The sequence below is a fragment of the Phyllopteryx taeniolatus genome, chromosome 9 (genome assembly GCF_024500385.1).
Source record: "Phyllopteryx taeniolatus isolate TA_2022b chromosome 9, UOR_Ptae_1.2, whole genome shotgun sequence".
Taxonomy (NCBI): domain Eukaryota; kingdom Metazoa; phylum Chordata; class Actinopteri; order Syngnathiformes; family Syngnathidae; genus Phyllopteryx; species Phyllopteryx taeniolatus.
The window spans coordinates 20,371,483-20,396,054 of NC_084510.1; the positions used below are offsets into that span (position 1 = coordinate 20,371,483).

The following is a 24,572-nucleotide window of genomic DNA, read 5'->3' on the forward strand; positions in this document are numbered from 1 at the left end:
TGAAGTAAAACTACTCACCCCGTGACAGCTGATGCACACATCAAAGAATGTCATTGTGATAGGAAAAATAATAACAAATCTTTCACCACTCTCTGACGTTATGATTGTTTTATTCTTTAAAAAGAGGCTGACAGTCAATCCTAGGTTGTTTTTGTGTTAGGACTCACAAGGCTACCACAATAATAAACAGATTGTTAAACTTGTCATTATCGTCTTTGTAAAGGCAAATTTTGTTAACACAACTCTTATAGGGGATCTTATTAAATTGTGCGAGTGCACCTAATATGTTGGCCTTTGGATTGAACTTTTTTGTTTTGTTTTATGTTTTCATGATCAAAAACATAAGTGATCTCCAGAGGGAACGTGGCCAAAAAGAATAAATAGACGATACAAAAACCCAGTACATCATATTTACATAAACGTAAGATGCGTACTATATATAGACGATACCTTAACGAGCATTAAAAAAGTTAGGGACCGTATAAAAAAAGAACAATCTGTGACATCACAATAAATGTTAAAGGTCTGTCCTTTCCAGGCCTCAAAGTGCTCATTAGACATAATCGAGATGCGTGTGTGTGTATGTGTGTCTGCATACATACATACATACAACCCCAATTCCAATGAAGTTGGGACCTTGTGTTAAACATAAATAAAAACAGAATACTAAAATTGTACGTTGAGGAACATTGTCCTTAAACTGTTCGACTATTTTCTCACGCACTTGTTCACAAAGAGGTGAACCTCCCCCCATCTTTGCTTGTGAATGACTGAGCAATTCAGGGAAGCTCCTTTTATACCCAATCATGGCACCCACCTGTTCCCAATTAGCCTGTTCACCTGTGGGATGTTCCAAACAGGTGTTTGATGAGCATTCCTCAACTTTCTCAGTCTTTTTTGCCACCTTTCCCAGCTTTTTTGGAACATGTTGCAACCATAAAATTCTAAGTTAATGATTATTTGCTAAAAACAATTAAGTTTATCAGTTTGAACAATAAATACCTTGTCTTTGCAGTGTATTCAATTAAATATAGGTTGAACATGATTTGCAAATAATTGTATACTGTTTTTATTTATGTTTAACACAATGTCCCAACTTCATTGGAATTGGGGTTGTACATAATATATATATATTTATATATATATATATAAAATTAATAAAGAGGAAAGTAGTACCTCATAAGATATTAGTACACTCTGGCACTTTTTTGTTTTTCGTTTTTTTTTTGGTCATACCGAGTCCATCAGTCGTATGGTCGTTGCCTACTAAACGGAGAGAGAGAGATGATGTCGGGACAAAATGGCGGCTGCGCTCAGGTCCGAGGCATCGGTCCGGGGGTGGTGGTGGGGGGCGTCGCTCCTCCGAGGCCCCGCGTGCTGCGCCGCCGCGTGCTTGCACATGTGCTTCATGAGGTAGGTCTCCTGCAATACAAGGTGTGCAGATGATGTGGTATGCTTTGGATGGCGGGCCTTTACATCGAGAAACATAGTAAAAAGGTCATAATGAATTTCTGCTTGATTTTATTATCGGGCAGCCACTTCGTAATGTTAGTTATATAGCTATGGAACACGCGCTGTGGTATACTTTGGATAATGAGCTGCTCCTGTCCATTGAAAAAAATTAATCAATTACAAAATAGAAAAATAAAATTAAGCCATTAAAAATAAAAAGGTAAAAATCAAAAAATAAATCAACAATAAATGGTCACCACAGACAATGTGGTATGCATTGGATGGTGAGCCTTTACATAGACAAAGGTGGTAAAAAACGGCAGAACGAATTTCTGTTTCATTTTGTTAAGGGGCTTGCTTGCAGTACGCGGCACTTGACACCCACTTCGTATCGTTGTATAGCTATAGAACACATGATGTGGTATGTTTTGGATTATGAGCTATGAGAAAAAAAAAGAAAAAAAAAACAGACAAATGAAAAAAATAAAAAAATTAAATCAAACCATTATTAAAAAAATAATAATAATTTAACAAAATCAACAATAAATGGTGGCCACAGATGGGGGATGCTTTGGATTGTGAGCCTTACAAGTAGTAAAAAACAACAACAACAACAACAAACATCACAACTAATTTCTGTGTTAGTTATATAGAAGACATAATGTGGTATACATTGGATTATGAACTTTTCCTTTCCAGGTTGGATGGATAAAATATTTTAATATTTAATATTTTTTATATATATATATATTATATATATATAAAATCATGATATATATATACATTTAATATAATTAAAATGAATACAATAATAATACATACACACACACACACACACACACACACAAATATCTAACGTATTAACAAAAAAACAATTGTTCGGACTACTTTGAATTTTTTTTATAAATGTTATAAAACAGAAAGAAAAGCTACTGTTGTTCTCATTCATTATACGAATATCTGGCCGTGGATGATTTGATTTTGATTTGATTTGTTGTGATGCTCTATCAATGAATGAATGAGTGTTGTTTGACTGATTTGTGGCGAAAAAATAAAATGTCGTTTCAGTGCATCAAAAGAGGAAGTCGTGGCCACTGACCGACGTGTACGCCCTGTCGCACGTGCTGCAGCAGTAGGCCCGAGCCATCTTGATGGCGTGGGCGGAAAGGTGCATCTGCAGCGACGCCGCGTCAGAGTACGCCCGGAAGCAGTTGGAACACTTGAACGCCTTGTCTTTGTTGTGGTGCCTCTGGTGCGACTTTAAGGAGGAAAAAAGAAAAAGAAAATGTAAAATAACACATCTGAAAAATTGAATATTTGTTTTGACCTAAATGAGAGTAAGATTAACATTGATTAATAATAATAACTATAATATTATTATTACCATATCAATGGTCTTAATAATAAAATACAAAAATAAGTAATCCTAAAATAGCAATAAAAATAATCATCATCATTAATGATAATGAAAAAAAATATTTTGAATGAAAAAATAAAAATAGAATATTTAAGTAACAGTAATGTGTATAACAGCAAAATAACAAACAATAAGAACAATACTATTTCAGTTTAAAAAAAAAAAAAAGAATTGAGAAAAAAAAAATATTTTCCATGAAAAATAAAATAATGAAAAATGTTGGCTTTTAATCAATAATCATTAAAATATATATATATATATATATATATGTGTGTGTGTGTGTGTGTGTGTGTGTAAAATTGTAATGGAAAATAAAAGAAAAATGTTGAAATTACACCATTTTAGTATTTCAATGAAAAGGTACAAATCATCTACAAAAACTGTTAGTTTATGTTAAGTTTAGTAAATGTTAATACTAAAATCAAATAACAACAATCATGAAAATATCATCTTTTAATTTTTAATTAATAATGTTAAACAAATAATATGAAATTGTAGCATTTTAGTTTTGTTAAAATGAAATAAAATACAAGTATTATAAAAATACACTTATTTTAACTCATAAAATAATCTTGAAAACATACTACTGTATTTAAATTTTTAATGAAAAATCAAACAAAAGATTAAAATATAATATTTTGGCTTTGTAATAAATAAAAGTATCAATAATATACAATTTTAGGTTGTAATAATAAAATAATCATGACAATTATAATATTTTACTTTCTAAGACTAAAATTAAATACAATTACAACATCACAAAAATACAATATTTTAGTTTTGAATGAAAAAATACATGTCATTTTGGTAAAAATAAATCATTAAAATATACTAAATAAAAAACAACAACAATGATAATAGTTTTCAACTTACAAATAAACAAAATGACAAAACCTTTTTATTTGGTCATAATGAAATTTGATAAAAAAAGAATTATCACAAAATATATATACCATTCTATTTTGTAAGGAATAAATTACATCAATTGAATGTAATTTGATGCAGTAGTGGCAGTTTACCTGCAGATTAGACAACTGAGTGAAGGCTTTCTCGCATCCGGGTTGGAAGCATTTATACGGACGATCGCCCGTGTGGATTCTGAGCAAAAATTCATACATAAACAAGAAAAAGTGAATGTTAACTAAAACACATGACAAATCCTACTTTTTTCTTTTACATGTCAATGCCACTGAAGTTCTGCTTCATACACCGAAGTCCATTTGACACAAAGAGAGAAATGTCAACATATCTGACCTGGTGTGCTGCTGCAGGTGTGAGAGCTGTCGAAAGCACTTCTCGCAGTAGGCGCAGCGGTACGGCTTGAGCCCCAGGTGGATGCGCAGGTGCTGCGCCAGGTACGGAGCGTTGGCGAACGTCTTGGTGCAATGAGGGCACTTGTACGCCTTGGCCTCCGTGTGTATCTTGGAGTGGATCTGCATGTCCGACTTGGAGAAGAAGGTCAGCGGGCACACTTTACACCTGTGGCGGACATACAAACGGAACGCGTGATGTGGTATGCTTTGGATCATGTAGCGATAACACATGATCTGGTGTGCTTTGGATTACAGTAGGTACTGTATGTAGATAAAACATATGATGATTTCTGGATAGAAACATAAGACATAATGTGGTATGCTTTGGATCAAAATAGATGCGCGCTTTATTCTCAAATGACGAAAACATGGAACAATCAATGTTCCATGAACCTTCCGAGTGACAACTCATCTGGGAGGTCACAAAGTCATCTAAAGAACTGCAGACCACAGTTAACGTCAGTGTTCATGACTCCACAATAAGGAAGAGACTTGGCAAAAATTGCATCCATGGCAGAGTTCCAAGGAAAAAAACACTGTTGACCAAAAACAACAAAGGCTTCACAGCACTGTAGATAGCTAGCTAGCTAGCTAGATAGAGTAATAATACTGTGGGGTGCTGGATCATGAGCTGTTCCTCTCCATAGACAGACAGATTTTCACTTTCGCTTCATTACTGTCTGCTTGCATTGGGACAAATCCATTTTTAAATAACTTAAAAAAGTTTTAAGAGTTAAAATTCAAATATACTGTATACTCATGTCTTGTCTGTCACATAGCTGTATAGCACATGATGTGGTGTACTTGGGATCACGAGCTGTTCATCTCTATGGATAGATACTGTGCCTACCTGTAGGTTTTCTCTTTGGCAGTGATGCTGATCGGGGACTGGTCATTGCTGGACGCCAGGATTGGGTACGGCACCACCAAGAGCGAGGAGCCGTTTTCCGCTTTGATTTTCCGACGTCCGTCCTTCGGGGGCTTGGACACCCCGAGTAGACCCATGAGACCTCCGTTGGTTCTTCCGGGCTCCATCCCATGGGGGTTGGTGAAGCTGGAGAGCAGGTGAGGGGTGGAGGCTCCCGAGGGCGGAGTGGCCGGGGACGTTAGCTCAGAGTTGTTGAGGTTTCCGGTTCTAGACGCCAGCGAAACGCCTGATGGGCGAGAAGATATGATGACAATGCTGCATTCGGGGAAAGTGGGGAATCTGATGTACAGTGTAGCAGCATACAATGGAGGTGACTTCAGTCCAATTAAAACGTAATGACTCCGTTATGTAACTGTCTTGTCATGTCTTGAATAGTTTTACTTTATTGTACGTTAATTTTTTAAATTTCTTGTTAAACTTGTATAACGGTTATTAATGATAAATTATGACTTTAAATATGCCTTTACAGTTAAAAAAAAACCCTTTTTTTTAATTTTGAAAAAAATAAATAAATGGTTAACATGACTTTTGTCTGTGCCATCACTTGACTAATAAATGAATAAAAACAAAACAAAATCAACACAAAACTGATTTGAAGAAATTAATAATAAATACATGATCAATAATAAAAAAAACTAAATTATAAAAAATACGACCTCAAAATTCTATGTATAATCCAATTTTACAATGCATGATTTTGCTTCTACCCAGATCTAAACATGAAGTATTATCTGTATTTTGCTCGTATTTAAAAAAAAATATTCTGAAGTTAAGCACTTCATTTGAACATACTTTCTTTTTATTTACTTGCTCTTCTTTTGAAAGTCACAGCCCTACTTTTATTTAGTAAATGAGAAAACACACAGTTGTGCTGTTTAAAGAAAACATGGGGCAGGCGAAACAAATTTAGTTTTATTTTAATGGGATTCAAATTAGACTGTCAAGCATTTACAAAAAGCATTATCATCAAACAAAACAAAAGAAATTAATGATGGTTGTTGTCATTATTGTCAGTCATCAGTCGTATCTAACAATATTTCACAAATTCTGCCAGGGTATGTAAACTTATAAGCACAACTGTACATATGCAGTCATACGTACCCCTGTCATATTGGAATGAAAGTGTAGGCTACACCTTTTTCATAGCCTCTAGGTGGCGGTGGCATATTAGAATGAAAGTGTACACCTTTTTCATAACCTTTAGGTGGCGGTGGCATATTGAAATGAACGTCTACCGCTTTTTCATAACCTCTAGATGGTGGCATACATTGATAAAACGCAAACGTTTTTTCCCCCCTTTCATTTTCCCCTGTACCTATGTATAATGCGCACCATTGATTTTTGACATTTTTGGGGGGGAAAAAATGTCCATTATACACGAGAAATTACGGTACTTGCAAGATAACAACAACAATACAAAACAATGAAGGATCAATTACATGCACGAACGAATGCCAGGAAAATTGATAAGGTGAAAGCACACAATGTTCCCTCTCCTTTATGTGTGTTTGGCATCTTCAAAGGGTGAGTAGTTTTATTTTAATTGTCAACTATTTATCTTTTTTCAGATTTTTTTAAAGTTACAAATATTACTTAAATTATTAACATTTAAATTTAAACATAAAAAAATGTATTTAAAAAATCCTTTCTTTCTGTCACATACAGTAGCTTTCTTCGCATGAAGTGGTATGCTTTGGATCATGAGCTAGTCCTATATGGATCGATACTTGTACGTGCCCTCTCCATTTAAGTGTCTGTAGTTTTTTTTTTTTTTTTTAAAGTTTTCTCAATATCACATGATTAGCTGGTGATCTCTACAGATACAGATGTGCCTAGAGATACGAGCGACCTGACTTAGAGGGTGCTTGGACGCCTTACTGCTCAGCTGGGTCACTTTGAATAAGACAAAACTTAAATAATGAAAATAAAATATCATAATAATATTTCAAAATATATGCATATCTACATTTAGATGAGAAGGATAAATAGTTTACAGTTAAAGATGAGTAAAATGTTTTCCTTTTTGTCTTCGTCGTCTCATTGTTTGATCATTTCCGGTTTTGGGCACAAGACTTTTAGCATATATACTGAAATAATAAAATTAGAATACATAGGAGGAAGTGGGAGCTACTCACCCACATGTGCATTGTCCCACAGGCATCTTCAAAGAGGGAGTAGTTTTACTTAGATTTTGTAGTGTTTAACTTATTTTTACACTTAGATGCCAATGATAAAATGACTTAAAACATTTCCTTTGTTTGAGTTTGTGACGGCTTAATTGACTTTCCATTATTTCCTATGGGAATTTATTTATTTAAAAAAAGGGCAAGCAGCAACATAGCTGGACCGTACTCCAAACAGCCAAGTCTAAAAATTCAGACTTCCTACAGTGGTCTTGAATGCATCCCAACTTTTTTTAAATGAGCGCTGTGCTGTTACCTGAGAGGTGGTTCGCCCGAACGGGATGCTCGATGAGCTGACGCCAGTCCTCCCACAATCCCCTGGCTTTGATGGCCGCTTTTTCGTCCAGGTTCAAGTTGACATCGCCGAGAATGCGACCTTGAAAACATGTCATCATCATCACAATCTGTGGCACAGACGCTGAGATGTCAAGCCTATAGACCAGTGGATCTCAAACTTTTTAAACCGAGGACCACCTAAAAGAATTCTTAGCTCTCCACGTACTGCTAGAGTGACAAACTTTAAAATATGGTAACGTAGCGTTAGCGAATTTGATCAAAAACAAGAAGTTTTATTCCTAAAAAGTATATCTAATATTAATTGTAAGCCACTCTAACAGTATGCACAATTTGACCATTAACATTGTGCTTAAATATAGGAAACTAAAACTACTTTAAAAATGGTTCAATTTCATGTATTTCACATAAAGGTTCAATACAAATCATACCTGAATAAATTAAAAAAGAAAATCTAATTTTTATTTTATTGTACTGAAAATTTAAATACAACTGAACTGTGCCTAACAAATATACTGCACTGGTTAAAAAAAATAATAATAATAAAGTTTAAACCACTGTAACACTGTATACAATTTGAACATTAGCATTGTGCTTGAATATAGTAAAATAAAAATAAAACTGTACTTGTTTTAAATAATGACTCAACTGAAATGTATTTCCCATTAAGGTAAAAGTACAAATTGGACCTAAACAAATGAAAAAAGAAAAAAAAAAGTAAAAAAAAAAAAATGAAACACAAATGTATTGTACTGCAAAGTTAAATACAACTGAACTATACTTAAAAATGTACTGTAGTGGACAAAGAAAAGTTTAATCCACTGCAACATCAGGCACAGTTTGAGCATTTAATTCAGTGATTTTTAATTTTTTACCACGAGATGGAGCCCGCAATAGGCACCAGGACACTTTCGGGTGGCAGAAAAGTGATCGATTACTGCTGACCTGAAGTGAAACGATGACTAAAAAAACGTGTTGTGTTTGGGGTTGCGCTGCCAGACATACCCTAAAAGTAGAGTTGTCCCGATCCGGTCATGTGATCGGAAATCAGGTCCAATCACGCAATTTTTAGCTGACTGGTGACATGTGAAGAAGATCATTTTTTTGTTTTGTTTTTTCTAAACAGAGTTCAGGCTTCATGGAGCTGTCTGTGCATCTGCATTTCCATATGCCTGTATATGTACAGTTGAAACCAGATGTTTAGCAAAGCAAATTAATGTATTTAGCGCATTCCATACACACGGTAACTCAATGTGCTTTACACAGATTAAAAGCATTTAAAAAACAAGGAAATAAACATCTTATAAACATTTAAAACAAAGAGAAAAAAATATAAAATTAAAACAGCGTACAGTGCAAGAAATATCATTTAAAAGTGGAAATGCTCTAAAAAGCATGGGGGGAAAAAAGAAGAGTTTTTAACATGGACTTAAAAACATGCTCACTTGGGGCTGACGTCACTTCTGTTGGCAACTTATTCCATTTGTGTGCAGCATAACAGCTAAATGCTGCTTCACCATGTTTGCTTTGGACTCTGTGCTCCACTATTTGTCCTGAGTCTGTCGACCTCAGAGGCCTACTGGGTTTATATTCCATTAGCATTTCATTCATGTATTCAGGACCTAAACCGCTTAGTGATTTATAGACCAGTAGCAGAACTTTAAAATCCATTCTAAAGCTGACTAAACTTAGTGGCAGTGCTCTCATTTATATACCTTTTCTTAATAGAGGTTGTCGGAACTTTTGGAAGAATCTGTAATTCAAACAATACACAAAAATGGTCAGAAATAGCCATATCCTTAATGTCAATTGATAGAATTTCAACATCCTTAGAGATGACCAGGTCTAAAATGTGACCTTGAGTGTGGGTTGCTTTCTTAATATGTTGAGAGAGGTCAAATGTGTCTATTATAGCAGAGAGTTCTTTATATTTCTTTCCCCGTGTTATTGTCAACATGAATGTTAAAGTCTCCCGTTATGACAAAATAGTTGTAGTCAGTACAAATAATTGACAGCAGTTCTGAAAAGTCCTCCATAAATTTTCTATTGTCTCTTGGAGGCCTATAAATTATTTAAAAAATAACCTTTGGGTCACCTTTAACGAAAAAAAACAGAGATATTCAAAAGAGCTAAAATCACAGAGTATAATTTCTTTACACTGAAATAATGACTTAAAAATAACAGCAATACCGCCGCCTTTTTACCCTCTTCGACACTTGTTGATAAAATTTAAATTTGCTGGTGTTGCCTCATTTAAAATGGTATTACAGCTACTTTCTGTTAACAACGTTGTTTCATTTAGTAACAAAAAGTCCAGATCATAGTTGTAATGATGTCATTAATCAACATTGATTTATTACCCAGTGACCTGATGCTGAAAAGAGCTAGTCTCGCAGAGATAACTGGAGACAGTGGTTTGATAGATTCACATTTTATCCTCACTAAGTTTGTAGTTCTACTTTTTTTGTGCCATATTTATTGGACCAACTTTCTGTCCCTTGTAATTACAGGGATCAAAAATGCCTGATCTCCGTAGGGGTCCGCCTTATTCTGGAAAAGACCCCACAGATATCAGTCAGATTCGCAGATAAGGTTCTTCATGGGTGGAGGGGGGGCCCTTCGCATCTGAGTGGACGGTGGTTTCAGGCGAGGAGGGATGGGAGGAAGATCTTGGCGTGGTGTGCGTTGGATTCAAATATTCACAATCGCCTTCATCCTGTCCGTCACACCAAGCAGAGAATTTAGGCGAGTAGAGAGTGAGTTTTGCGTTGGGCTTTGCGCCATTTTGGCAGGGAGGGCTGTGGGAGATTCAACGTGCTGGCTCCTCCGATTGTTTGGATGACCCTGATGAATCCGTCTGCGCCTCGTGTCGCCTTATCTCCTGTTCCTCCGATTGTTTGGGGACAACTGCATCTTTTTGTCCTTCAGCCTTGTCACCAAGGCCAGTGTTTTTCTTTTTGGGCCGCTGAATGACGTACACAGTAAAAACTGTTGGCAGCCAATAACTTAACCCCTTGTCTATTTAGACAGAAACCGTCTGCCTTGTAAAGATGTCTGCGCTCCCAAAAAAATGCAGAAACTGTCAATGAAACTCACGGATAGTGCCGTACACACTTCTTGAGCCACTTATTTAATTGACTGAGCCTAGAGAATCGTTCATCTCCAAATCGTACAAGTGGGAGAGGTCCACTAATAAAAACCTCAGCATCCACACGTTGCACTTTTGTTAGGAGATCAATGAGATCTCGCTTCAGTACCTCTGATTGCTGCTTGAGAACATCCAGGGCCCTTTCTGTGCATGACGACAGATTTCACAGTTGGGTACTGATTAGTGATCTCCAGGATTTGTATTATTATTTTTTAAGAGATATCAGACACGACAGGGGTGTGCGGGTTGGGGGGAGGGGCTTTAGGTGCCCGGGCCCTTGCCCTTTTGCCCTTCATGCCCCTTTGCCATTTTTTTTATTTTTTACTTTTAAACGTGTGCGTCTGTGTAAGCCTGTCTAGGGCCTTTCATCAATAAAATCTAATATAACCGTGTTGAAAAAACCCCAAAACATATTAAGTCAAAATTATTTAGGAATTAACACATATGAATAGAGACGTGAGAGTGGAGTGGCTGTGGCGAGTCTCTCCACGTGCCCACGTGAGCGGCTCATCCAAGAGTGAGATTCACATTTATCAGACATAGAAGTTATACAAACTTCACCAAGATCAGAGGCGCCGTAACAGAACCAAAAAAAAAAAACAAGGCACCACTGAATAGTTCCCCTGCTACCCCTAACTGATACACACAAACACAATTTTACAGCCTTTAAACATTAAACTATCCTTTTTAACATGCTAAAACACACATTTCCGAGTTACTCTTGAATGCACCGTATGCCATGGCTCACACATGAACAATCAGACCGATCAAATGTCGGACGAAAAAGCCATGTAAATTGAGTAACTCGTACATGTTCATGTAGACAACGTATGCCAAATTAATAGGTCACGTTAACATTAGGAGGGATAATGTGGAGTGTGAGTCGGTGATTTTGAAAAGTCGACCAGCGAGGAGATGTCTGTGTGACTCGGTGGTCCACTCCACTCCAGTTAGCATTTTGGAGCCCTGATGAAAGACTGATATTGTTACCTATAGTATACTAGCTTGCTTGCTAGCTATTTCAATGTAATAAACACAGCCACTCACTGCTTTTCATGTATTTATGGAGCATTGTTTGGAAAATTATTCATCCTAGCCTCATAGGTTGATCAGAGTTTTGATTTAAGATTTTGGTGGGCCTTAGGATTTCAAATTGGGTTAGTGCTTGATTCCAAACATGTCAGAAAATAGGCAGTAATGTCAGTTTTCCAAAACCTGAAGTCCATGAATGTCTTTTATTTTTTATTTGTACTTAAAACACAAAGGTAACTTGTTTGCTTCGACAGAGCGCGAAGGAAATCAGAAAGTAGTCCAATCTGACAAAAAAAATCGGAGGATTTGAAATCTTAATTTATATTAAAAGTGGTTCAATTCCTTTTCACTTCCTTTCCATCTTGTGCCATCATTGGACAGATAATTATCTGGCCCGCTGTGATTTAACTTCATTGAAATTTAACTTGTGCAATTTTCATTGATTCCTTTACTTTGTTTTCTCAATGGCTCTAACATACAGTACATAGAAGGGCTTGTTTACTAATGGTGCCATCAGCGAAAGCTAACGAAGCACGTGTGACGTCCCGGTGCGAAGATCGATACATAATTGTGACAAATACCCGTGAGTGAGCTGGAGGTGGGTCGGGCGGGGCTGGCGTGCAGGACGACGTCCGGCTGGTGGATTTTGGACGCCACATGCTGGCCTCCGGCCGGAGACAGCAAGGGCTGCTGGGAAGGGAGCGTGACAGGGGCTGGATGGGATGCCCGGATCTTCTCCGCCATCAGCTGCTCCTTCATTTGATGAAGGGAGAAGATTTAGTTGGATATTGTATAAAAAAAAATAATATCTTCTTTTTGGAGTTTGTTATTGTTGCTGTCCCTAAAAATAGTCCCATTTGAATGTAATATAATGTTGTTGTTTTTTGTACGGCTCCTTACTGAATTCCGTGAGATCATGTTGCCTGGTAACACTACAAAAATTGGAGATTTCTATGAAGCGATGTATGCAAAAACACCACCACATCCTTTTCTTCGGGGAAAAAAGTCAGATTTTAAGGCGGACTTGAAATAACACTCACCTGAGTGACAGCCATGGCAGGTGGCGGGGGCCAAAAATAGGGGCTGTTAAAGCGAGGTTCAGCCATTCTGAAAGACGAAGAACAGAGTTAAAAAAAAAAAAAATAATTCAAAATGGCTAGTTGTTATAGTGGACTTCTCTGGGAATCTGCGCACAATTCCTTTTTCTTGACAGAGTATCCATTTTGATTTGATTTTCCTATGCTCATGAGGTTTTCTACTATATTGCATGAGTGATAAACGGGCCCTCGCGCACCCTTTATCACGACAAAACCTCTAATTGAAGGATGTACGAGCACCGGAATTCGCTGAAATGACTGCTTTACATCAAAATGGCCGACTCCCTGTTCAGTTCTGGGCATGGGTCCTCACGACTTTTCATGTGTCCACACAATTTTGGTGTCCATTGGACAAACTAGCGTCATCCATCTGCAATTTACTGTCACCCATCTGAAATTTTGCATCATCTATCTGCAATTTAGTGTCACCTATCAACAATTTAGCCTCACTCATCTGCAATTTGGCGTCCCCATCTGTAATTTAGTGTCACTTACTTGCAATTTTGCCTCACCTGTTTGCGATTTAGCAACACCCGCCTGTAATTTAGCCTGTCTGCAATTTAGCATCATCTGTCTTGAATTTAGTGTCACCATCTACGATTTAGTGTCACTAATCTACAAGGTTGCATCACCTATCTGAGATTTATTGTCACCCATCAGCAAATTCGTGTCACCCATTTTCAATTTAGCCTAACCCATGTGCAATTTAACATGACCCATCGACAATTTAGCATCATTCATTGGAGATTTTGCATCACCCATCTGCAATTTAGCGTCACTCGTGTGCAATTTAGTGTCACCCTTCTGCTATTTTGCATCACTCGTCTGCAATTTAGTGACGCCCACCTGCAATCTAGTGTCACCCATCTGCAACTCCACATCACTATCTGCAATTTAGACTCTACTGTGTGTGGAAACAATGTGCACAAAAACGAGTAGGAGCTAGATCTTCAGTTGGCTCTTTGCGCAAACAAGGTGAAGACATTTGTAAAGAGAGGCGTCCATGCCTGTTGTTAGATATGCGATCACGTGAGCGGGGCTCTTGTTTGGGGGCCTTGCTGTCAAAGTGTTATCAGCGTAAACACAGGCATGAAGTCCTACAACTGACTGGGAAAAGCAGCAGCCGCAAAGGTTGGTGAAACAAATAATACGCTAATAATTGGTTTTTTTGTAATCATAATACATACTGCATATTATTTTGCATTTCAAATTATTTTTTGGTGAGTGGCGGTATTGTGGCAAGAAAGAAGTACATCAACAACAAGGCTATTGCAATAATGCAAATCCCACGTGGAAGGGTCAAGATCACAGGACGGTACCATTTTTCATTCTGGGGCAGATGGAAAGCATAGAAAACCCATGCTTGAAAAAACTAAAAAAGGCAGACATTTTGATTTGAAGTAGCAATTAAAAAAAAAGAAAAGAAAAGAAAATTGGATAAAAGTGACAGGATGATTGAAAACCTAAACTCGGCCTCTGCCATCTTACCAACTCAGCTCCACATGGTCAATTTTTTAAGCTACAGTGGTAGATGTTCTCCCTGACAGAAAGTAAATGGCACAGTCCCGTCTGTCTTTCTCCGTGAACCAAGTATCCTGCTAAGTATTATTTTAACACAAAACAGCATTTCACCTTTTTTTCACTTTTGTTAGAGGAATTGATTTTTAGTTTCTGTCGTTGCGACTCAGGTACATCCCGGGGACCATCACCATACTATTTTTCATTCTGGGTTGGGGGGTGTGCACTTCCAGCTTGTCTCACCAAATGTAAACCTAATCTTAGTACCGGTAGTCATGGTTTCAATCAACTTAACTCAGCTCAACTAGGTCAACTACTCACTGTGGAAGCGTTTCCCCTCCACCAGACACCAAATGGTACAGTCCTGTCTGGCTAAGCATTGACCGCCCATTGTCCATGAACTATCCTGCTAACTAGAATACAAACAAAAATATGATGTCTCACATTTTTTTCAATCTTGGGGAAATTTACTTTGTTTTTTTTTTTGTGTTTCTGAGTCACATGTATCATGGAGGAATTGGCACACCTAATCTTAGTAGTGTCATGACTTCGATCATGACAACTTTTAACTCAGCTCTCAAGGTCAACTTTTTACCATTTTACAATCTTAAGTAACAATGTAAGAGTTTCCCATGGGACAGACATCAAATGGTACAGTCCTGGCTGCCTAAATGCCCTAAGTTTTACATGAACCAGGAAGTAACCTGCTAACTAGCATACAAACAAGAGACAAGTGTCAAACAACATTTTCATTTTTGTTTTGGGGGAATTTGTTTTCTGTTTTTGTGGTTTTCACATGTATCGTAGAGGATTGGGCCATTTTTCATTTTGGGGGGACTTCTATTGTGTTGCACCACTTATCTAAGTCTTCTAAAATACAGTGTTTCACTTTTATGGAAGCAATTTGCCATTGCCAGTCACATAGCAGGACTCATAGGGACTGCACCATTTTTCGGGGAGGAGGTGTCACACCACATGCAAACTTAATCTTAGGTTTCAATCATCCAAACAACTGAGCTCCCCTTTCCACAATGAGGAAAGTCACCTGCTTATTAGTATAAAAACTTAAATATGGACATTTTTTTCCACTTTTGCTAGAGGAATTTCTCTTCTGTTTCGGATACCAGTGACCATACCATTTTTCACCCTGTGGGAACGTCATTGTAAATTGCAAAGCATTTTAGCCTAGGCTGAAAGACATGGGAAGAGCATGGTGGTACAGTCTAACTTGCTAAAAATGACACAGTACTAATAATAACTTCACGTTGTCAACTTCTTGCAGTTCAAGTAACAATGAAAGCTTTCACCCTCTCCCAGAAACAGATGGTGCGGTCCGCCGAAATGTCAGATGTGCGTTTTTACGAATTTTTAAAAACTTTTGTTACAGGAATTATTATTCTTTTTTGTCGTTCTGATTCACATGCGTCACATGGATAGCAGCCTACCATTTGTCATTCAAAGCGGCTGCATGTCTTAAAAGACAAAAAGACAAAATTCGACAAAAAGGTAAAATAAAAATTACATAATACAAAATAATAAAAGGTAAAAGTAAAATAGAAAAAGAAAGTAAAAACAATTAAATGATACAAAAATAATTTGCAATAATACAAATACAATTGCATAATCCAAAAATTATATATCACTCCAACATACAAATTTAAAATGTTTTCACTTTTGTGAGAGAAATATATTTTCAGATTTTTTGGCGTTTCCCATCACATGGATCAAAGGGACCGTACCATTTTTCAGATTAAAGGGACCATACAATTTGTCAGATTAAAGGGACAAATGCTACAGCATCCTTTAGCATTCTGACCTTGACAGGCTTAATGCTGGTTACTCGTGATTTTTTTTTCCCCCTCATCTATTTTTGACTCCATTACACTAAAACCTAATCTCAGTTGTCATGGTAGCAAAATTGTGGATGACGAGACAGTTAGTACACTTACTGTTCTGCGCTTCTGCAAATATCAAGTACTGACTTAAGGTGACACAAACTATCAGTACATAGTGTACTTATAAAGTGTTTCGGTGCATTATGAAAAGCAATGCACAGTCGGTGGAGCATTTTTCAAGTGTCGCGCAATTCCCGCAAATTAGACGAGCCTGCAGTACGTGAAAGCGATCCACTGCGCCCGACATCATTAGACAAATATTTAGTGGGGGTGTATAGGACCGATATATTTTTTTTTTGTTGTTGCTCTTGGCTGGCGTACGCAGAACAGTGTTATGCCTTGGCTAAAGCAAACACACGCAGGAATGGTGCAAGAGTGCCAAAGTATGCAATGAGAAATGTCTCCAAAAGACTGAAAAATTGGCGGGGGGAAAAACTGATTATTTCTGCATGCAGAAATTAGGTCCTGCACATCTGGACCACGTAAAGACAACCTCAGCCTACCATGGAATCAAACGATCTTATTACCTCCACCAAGCACAGTGCAGGGACGAGAGATACAAGGGGGGTTTGTCGTCGGGTGACAAAAGGCACAAAATGAACTTGTTTGCATTGCAGCGTAAGTATATGTCATCATATGGCAGTAAAAGGCACGTTTAGTTACCACCGTAATTACTGTTTTTCATTGTATTGTTTTGGATTTATGGCCTATACTAACTACAAAAAAAATCTTTTCTCTCCAAGTACCACCATCATGACCAACATTAAAATATAGCGGCATAGTCGGTCTGAATGTTCATGAATAAAAACAAGCTAGGGTTTTGGTGCTAAAAATATACAGCGGTGCCTTGAGATACGAGCGACCTGACTTAGGGGTTTTTCGAGATACAAGCCGTTACTCGCCCGATTTATTTCTTTGACGTGGCAGCACATAATTGAGATAGGAGCGCTGTGTGGTGGCAGTGTCCTCAATTTAACTCACTTCACAAAGTTTCATCAAAAAAGAGGCTTCAAGCTGTTTAATGCCACTCCCAGTTGAGGTTTGCTGTCAAACTAAACATCGAACATAGACAATTACACCTTGTGCATTTAAAACAATATAGTTTTTGCCTTAAGAAAGTCCGCTTATCTTAATCTTGACAAACAATGCAGAATGACATTTGCATCGATAGTTTCGGTTTTAGAAGCAAGGGATATTTGAACATAAACAAATGGAGCAATACATGCAGTCAGATAATATAAAAATACCCACAAGCATATATTCTTTATCATCGACGAAAAATGAGAATATCACAGCTGCTTACCGAGTCACAATAGTAGTAGAAGTCTACCGGTGGCGACTCTATTTAATTATGTTATTAATCTATATTTTTTAATAAAGTAGAATATTATAGACAGCTATCTTTCCTTATTAAAAGAACTAAAACATTTTTGTTATTTGGGTGTGGCAGAGGCTAGAACAGATTGATATTTTCATTCATTTCATTGGGAAAAGATGATTTGAGACGAGTGTTTTGATTTCAGAGCGTGGTCACAGAATAAATTAAACTTGTATTTGAATGTACCACTATATTTAATATTATTGTAAGCCACAGTAACATCATGCACTGTTTGACCATTCACACTGCGCTTAAACGCAGAGGAACTTCAGTTTTCGTATGCCCGAATTCTGGTATCAACTGGTTTTCATCACATTTTTTTTTTCTTTTTCAAAATTTTATCCCAGTTGTCATACATCCGCTCAGTTTTCATACAGTTGAAAACGGTCCATATCAAACTCGGCCACTCATTTCCTGGAATCGAGCCTGATTCAAAGAATCCCATGTGCAACTTTGAGTGTTTTGTTGAGAGTCAGTGTCGCCCTACACATTCATCAGAAGCATTCAGAAGTTTTTTGTGCTTATTTCTTGGGTGCAACTGTTCAATGGTGATTTCCTGGGTTAATGATTTGCACTACTCCTCACACTCACAGTCACAGTGGAACCTCAATAAAACGGACCCCGATATAACAGATATCGGATAAAACCGACCGTTGGGACTGAACAATGTGTCCAAAAATAGTTTCCATTTGTCACTTAAAATCCCGTTGACAAAGTCTGTTAGTTCTAGAATTGGCCGCTGTTGTTTACTTTTTCTTTTATATTTATTTACAATAACTTTGTACTGTACTGGGAAAAATGACGGATCGGCCATCAATACATAATCCTCGCCCTTTGTGTTTTTGTTGCCAGGGCCAGATTAATCCAGAGGCTGAAGTCAAGAGGCCCCATGTAAAAGGTTAAAAAAAAACACAACAAAAAAAACCTATTCGGTACAGAGTTTATACCATACACTTAGTACCAACATATGCAGTTTAAGGATAGAAGTCCAGCCCTCATAAATGAGAATAAAATGTATGTCAGTAGTTTCTATAGAAAAATAAAAATTAAAAAAATTTAAAAAGGGGGGCATCGATTACTCAGGTCCTTGACGAAATATTTATAGGTTAATTGATCCTAAAAATATTCGATAGTGACGGCCTGAAGTCCAGCCTCTCGCTCAAAGTCAACTGGGATAGGCTCCAACTCTTCTGTGACTAAAACCAGGATAAGCAGTACAAAATTGGATTAATAAAAGTAAATCAATACGTTCATGTTGGGGTGAACCAGGACTGGTTGCCACAGGTCACATCTGGACAAAGAAGCGCTCACATTCACACCTAAGGACAATTTAGAGTCTTTAAGTGACCTAACATGTTTGGAACGTGGGAGGAAGCCAGAATAGCTCACAAGCATGGGGGGAACACGCAAACGTCACACTGGAGGGCCAGAGAAGAGATTCGAACCTCAAACCCAAGAACTGTGAAGGACATACATAGTGCTAACCACTCACCACTGTGCTGCCTCCCATAAAAGAAAATATTCTATAAAAAAATATAAAAACCAAAACATACAAATATGAAAAATACAATTACATAATTGAAAAATAAATGAAAAGCCAAAACTAAAATGAAAATAAAAAAAGAAATAGAAGTACATTAAAAATATTTACAGTACAATAGAAACAATAAATTTAAAAAAAATCTAATTTAAAAATAAATTAAGTTATACAAAAATAATAAAAGGTAACGCACCAAAATTAAAATAAAGATTTAATATGAAAAATTAAATACATTAAAATATGAAGCAGAACAAACAAATCGAATAAGAAAATAAATTTAGAAATATATACAAAATAATGTAAAATGTAAAACTAAAAAACTAAGATGGAAAAAATAAAATTACAGAATAAAAAAAAACAGAACTACGCAAACGGTATGTAAAATGCTAAAAAAAAGGTAAAAAAGAAGATAATACAAAATAATAGTAAAAGAGGTCAAACTAAATTTAAAATTTCTTAATACAAAATAATAAGTATATAATAGTTAAATAATCAAAGTTAAGACAAATGAAAATTGACAAATAAAAATAAATCTTGTTTAATAATTCAAACATAATAAAATGTAGAACTAAAAAAAAAATCTGTAAAAAAAAAACAAAAATAAATAAATATATATATATATATATATATATATATATATATATATATATATATATATATATATATATATATATGGCGGCAGACTGGTGAGAGCGTCAGCCTCACAGTTCTGAGGACCCGGGTTCAATCCCCGGTCCCGCCTGTGTGGAGTTTGCATGTTCTCCCCGTGCCTGCGTGGGTTTTCTCCTCCATTTTCTGTCCATCCATTTTCTGAGCCGCTTCTCCTCACTAGGGTCGCGGGCGTGCTGGAGCCTATCCCAGCTGTCATCGGGCAGGAGGCGGGGTACACCCTGAACTGGTTGCCAGCCAATCGCAGGGCACATAGAAACTAACAACCATTCGCACTCACAGTCATGCCTACGGGCAATTTAGAGTCTCCAATTAATGCATGTTTTTGGGATGTGGGAGGAAACCGGAGTGCCCGGAGAAAACCCACGCAGGCACGGGGAGAACATGCAAACTCCACACAGGCGGGGACGGGGATTGAACCCCGCACCTCAGAACTGTGAGGCTAACGCTCTAACCAGTCGGCCACCGTGCCGCCGGTTTTCTCCTCCCACATCCCAAAAACATGCATTAATTGGAGACTCTAAATTGCCCGTAGGTGTGACTGTGAGTGCGAATGGTTGTTTGTTTGTATGTGCCCTGCGATTGGCTGGCAACCAGTTCAGGGTGTACCCTGCCTCCTGCCCGATGATAGCTGGGATAGGCTCCAGCACGCCCGCGAACCTAGTGAGGAGAAGCGGCTCATAAAATGGATGGATATATATATATATATATATATATATAGTAGAACAAATATTAAAATAAAAAATACATCATATAAAAACAAAATGGATAATGAAAATAATTATTAAAAATACATTACAAAATAAACAAATGGCAAAAATGTAAAACAAAAATATAAAATGTTTAATTTAAAAAATGTATATAACTATATTACACAAACATAATAAAAGGGTCAAACTAAAACAATACTAAAACGATAATTATAGGGGGAAAAAAACAGGAAATGCAAAGTAAAAAGAAAGCAAGGTATTGTAGGACTAAAACTATCTGCTTGTTTTGGGGTTACTGTTGTATAATCATCATCATCGATCTGCTTGTTTTGGGGTTACTGTTGTATAATCATCATCATCATCATCAATGCAGCAATATAATTATTAGTACTGCGAGATGCCTCGGCGAGAGGCAGTCAACATCAGCTAATATGACTCTTTATGAAGAGTGTCGTAATAATGGGAATGCAATTGTGGCGCCCCATACATAAGAAGACGCAATGTTCCGTTGTGACGCTCGCTAGTTGCAGCCCGCCGCGCACTGCATGTGCACTGCATGTGCGCGCTCTGCTCTGCTCTCCTCGTTTGCTTTTCTCCCAAAATGAGACAAAAGGGAAACAAAAATGGCAGCCCCTTCCTTGCATTTATTTTTCCATGCAGTGGGCGCAGTCCAGGATTGCGAACGGGCCCAGTAGGCGAGCGTTTGTCCTCGGGCGACTGTTTTGCCGTCTTGTTGACTCGGATTTTGCAGCTTTAAATATCCCGGCTAGTTGAAGGGGAGACACGAGAGCGGGGGAGAAAAAAAAAAACCAGCCCTGATGACACTTCCTTACAACAAGCACGATGGATGTCTTTAAGGGACGATGCGCGGGATGATGCACGCCTTGCAACAACAACAACTAGAATCATGATGCGTACATAGTGTATGCGATGTAATGCGGGATTACTGCACATTTATCATAGAGGCTCGTTGAGAGGCAGAGTGGCTCGTTTTTTTTTTTTTTTAATGGTAACTTTGTTTTTGCACGACTTGCGTAACGACGATAGCGATCGAGCGAGTTGCAAGCGACACGATGACGACAAGAGATTTGGCGACAAACCTGATGGATGACTGCCTGGCCTGCGCAGGATGGAGCAGACGGCCGAGCGGATTCTTCTTTTCTTTCTTTTCGGGAACGATCGCTACTCGTCTTTCTTTTCGTCTCGATTTGCAGTCAGGCGGACTTGAAACCTTCCGGGTCGCTTGTTGTGTTCACTTCTGGGTCCTGCACAAGCAAGCCAGCCCCGTAAAGCAACACTTCACTTCTTTTTTTCTCTTTTTTTCCCTCGCTCTTTTTTTTTTCTTTTAACCCATTTCATGCCACATTTTTGGGGGGATTTTCGGGGAGAGAGGAGGACGAGTGGGAACGTGAACGCGCTTCCTCCATGTTGGTGGAAATGATGCACGTGAACGCGCCCGCGAGCCAGGCTGATGCGTGTGCACACAGCAACACCAGGGGGCGCTGCTGTCCCACGTGACCAAACAGGTCACGTTATTAAAAACGGAGGTAGCCCCCCCCCAAAAAAAAATATTTTTTAAAATCCAGGTGTAGGTGAATACACGGATGCCAAAGCGCAAATATGCGGTTCCCCATTATTATTATCCATCCATCCATTTTCTGAGCTGCTTGTCCTCACTAGGGTCACGGGCGTGCTGGAGGTGGGGTACACCCTGAACTGGTTGCCAGCCAATCGCAGGGCACATAGAAACAAACAACCATCCGCACTCACATTCACACCTACGGGCAATTTAGAGTCTCCAATGCACGCATGTTTTTGGGATGTGGGAGGAAACCGGAGTGCCCGGAGAAAACCCACGCAGGCACGGGGAGAACATGCAAACTCCACACAGGCGGGACCGGGGATTGAACCCGGGTCCTCAGAACTGTGAGGCTGACACTCTAACCAGTCGGCCACCGTGCCGCTATTATTATTAATTATTCCATCCATCCATCCATTTTCTGATCCACTTCTCCTCACTAGGGTCGCGGGCGTGCTGGAGCCTATCCCAGCTGTCATCGGGCAGGAGGCGGGGTACACCCTGAACTGGTTGCCAGCCAATCTCCAATTAATGCATGTTTTTGGGATGTGGGAGGAAACCGGAGTGTCCGGAGAAAACCCACGCAGGCACAGGGAGAACATGCAAACTCCACACAGGCGGGGCCGGGGATTGAACCTGGGTCCTCAGAACTGTGAGGCTGACGCTCTAACCAGTCGCCCACCGTGCCGCCCTTATTAATTATTATTATTATTATTATTATTAGTATTATTAGTTACTCAAATGCAGACAGTCCTTGGTTCAGGGGTTCAATGCAGGAGCGTTGCTAGGCACTAAGCGCTACTGGGGCACCCCCCCCCCCCCCCCACTACAGTATACGGTATCCTCTTCCTCACGGTCATGCACGTACACACACACACACACACACACAAAATTAATATTTGTTGGTCGAAAATCCCATTCACTTCCATATAATATTGGCTAAGAAACCTCATTTTCGGGACTGTCCCGTTCACTAGTTTCAAGTTGCACACGAAGCCATGTGGTCTCTGGTGAAAGTTTGCAAAAGTATCCGTCGTAAAATGCGCACTGCAGAGTTGGGTGGTGATATTGATGTTCAGCTCGCCATCTGCGTGTGTATTTAAGGAGTCAATCGATCACTTTTTTATTTCCTCATTTTTGGGGTGCTTTAAAAAACGTCACCGAGCTGTTCTCTAAATTGAGGCATCCAGCGAAGACGCATTTTCGGGGTGTAGCCATCGTTAGCTTGCTAACTGCAAGCTGGAGTGGTTTTTTATGGAAGCTGAGCACAGCTAACTCACAACTGAGCAGCCAAACGAAATGACGTCACTTTGTACTTGCATAGTGGGGAAGGGAAGTCGCACTAGAAAAGTATACGCCCCAGTCCCGTAATGTACTTTCGGTTCTTGTGCATGAGAGAGACAGAGAGGGGAAAAAAAGAGAGACTTTTGCGTGCCTATGAACCAAAACGAAAGGTTCAGACAATCATCATAAACCGTCCCAACCCTAGTTACGTTACTTAGCTGTACTAAAACGTTCACAAGCATATCATTTTTATTTTTAATCATCCCAAACCAGTGAAACTTATGAAACTTAATGTTTGACCAGCTATAGTAGTTAAGCTGTTAAATTAGCTTACCTGTCCTTGTGAGTTTTGTAGTGACGGATGAAGTTCAACGTCGTCGTCGTGTCTTTAATGGGCGAGTTGCAAACCATGCAGGTTGCCGTCCTCTTTTTACAAACTTAATTGACAACATAATATTTGGAATCCACATTGTATTATCATTGGAGCTCCTTCCATCGTTGTTCATGCAGACTGTGGTTGCCAGGTTGGTGCAAATGACCCCCCCCCAAAAAAAGTTTATTTCTTAAAAAAAAGGCATACTTTCAATTAAAATGCAGATTTCCAACTCTAAATGAGATGACTTGTCAAGTCATGTAGTTCAAGTCAAAGTCAAGTCTTTCTGAAGTATTTGGCAAGCAAGTCGCAAGTCGTAAATCTGGCAACTCGAGTTGACTCGAGACAAGTATTTGACTCAATTCCCCGCATCTCTGGTTTCAGTTACTATAACTGAGATTTGTATCAGCACAAGAGACTTCCATAAAAAGAAGAAAATAACGCCTTGTGTATGGCGCTTTCTTGATTACTTTGCTGGCTGTCTAGCTTCGCATAAGCAACGTGTTGTGACGACAGTGCTGAAAGGAGAAATTATCATTGTCAGCATCAGACTAACTTCTTGCAACATGGCCAATAATAATAATATACCTGTTCATTGTAAACTAATTCAAACAGGTATATGTTGTTTTGGCTCAACTTGTTTATTAGCGGGTCTGTTATCAGTAAAGTGTGTCATGCGTAAAGTGCAGTCAACTTATGTGATGCTTGTCTGACTGGGACAAAGTGGCAGCACTACTTTTCTCATGTAACAGATCCAACACT

The 24,572-nt window shown here is 38.3% G+C and overlaps 1 protein-coding gene across 2 annotated transcripts; it reads right to left on the reverse strand.

Moving 5' to 3' along the window:
- Nucleotides 1–93: 93 nt before the first annotated feature.
- On the reverse strand, nucleotides 94–24,539 carry znf362a (zinc finger protein 362a). Of its 2 annotated transcripts, XM_061783572.1 has the most exons (10): nucleotides 23,772–24,539; nucleotides 21,675–21,839; nucleotides 12,808–12,874; nucleotides 12,349–12,520; nucleotides 7,550–7,669; nucleotides 5,033–5,336; nucleotides 4,124–4,348; nucleotides 3,889–3,967; nucleotides 2,552–2,710; nucleotides 94–1,422 (listed from the first exon to the last, which is right to left on the reverse strand). In XM_061783572.1, exons 3-10 carry the CDS (start codon nucleotides 12,871–12,873, stop codon nucleotides 1,267–1,269), a joined length of 1,281 nt encoding a protein of 426 aa, XP_061639556.1. In that variant the 5' UTR covers nucleotide 12,874; nucleotides 21,675–21,839; nucleotides 23,772–24,539; the 3' UTR covers nucleotides 94–1,266. The 2 variants fall into 2 exon arrangements, with proteins under 2 accessions (XP_061639556.1, XP_061639557.1); XM_061783573.1 differs by lacking the exon at nucleotides 23,772–24,539 and having other exon boundaries at nucleotides 12,349–12,514; nucleotides 21,675–22,094.
- Nucleotides 24,540–24,572: the final 33 nt, after the last annotated feature.

What these genes read in the sequence shown, in the direction of transcription:
- znf362a (XM_061783572.1), bottom strand. Translation starts at nt 12,873, where the DNA reads ATGGCTGAACCTCGCTTTAACAGCCCCTATTTTTGGCCCCCGCCACCT. An exon ending in CTGCCATGGCTGTCACTCAG is followed by an intron (nt 12,521 to 12,807) that starts GTGAGTGTTATT and finishes CATCAAATGAAG; the next exon opens with GAGCAGCTGATGGCGGAGAA. An exon ending in TCGGGCGAACCACCTCTCAG is followed by an intron (nt 5,337 to 7,549) that starts GTAACAGCACAG and finishes CTCGCCCATCAG; the next exon opens with GCGTTTCGCTGGCGTCTAGA.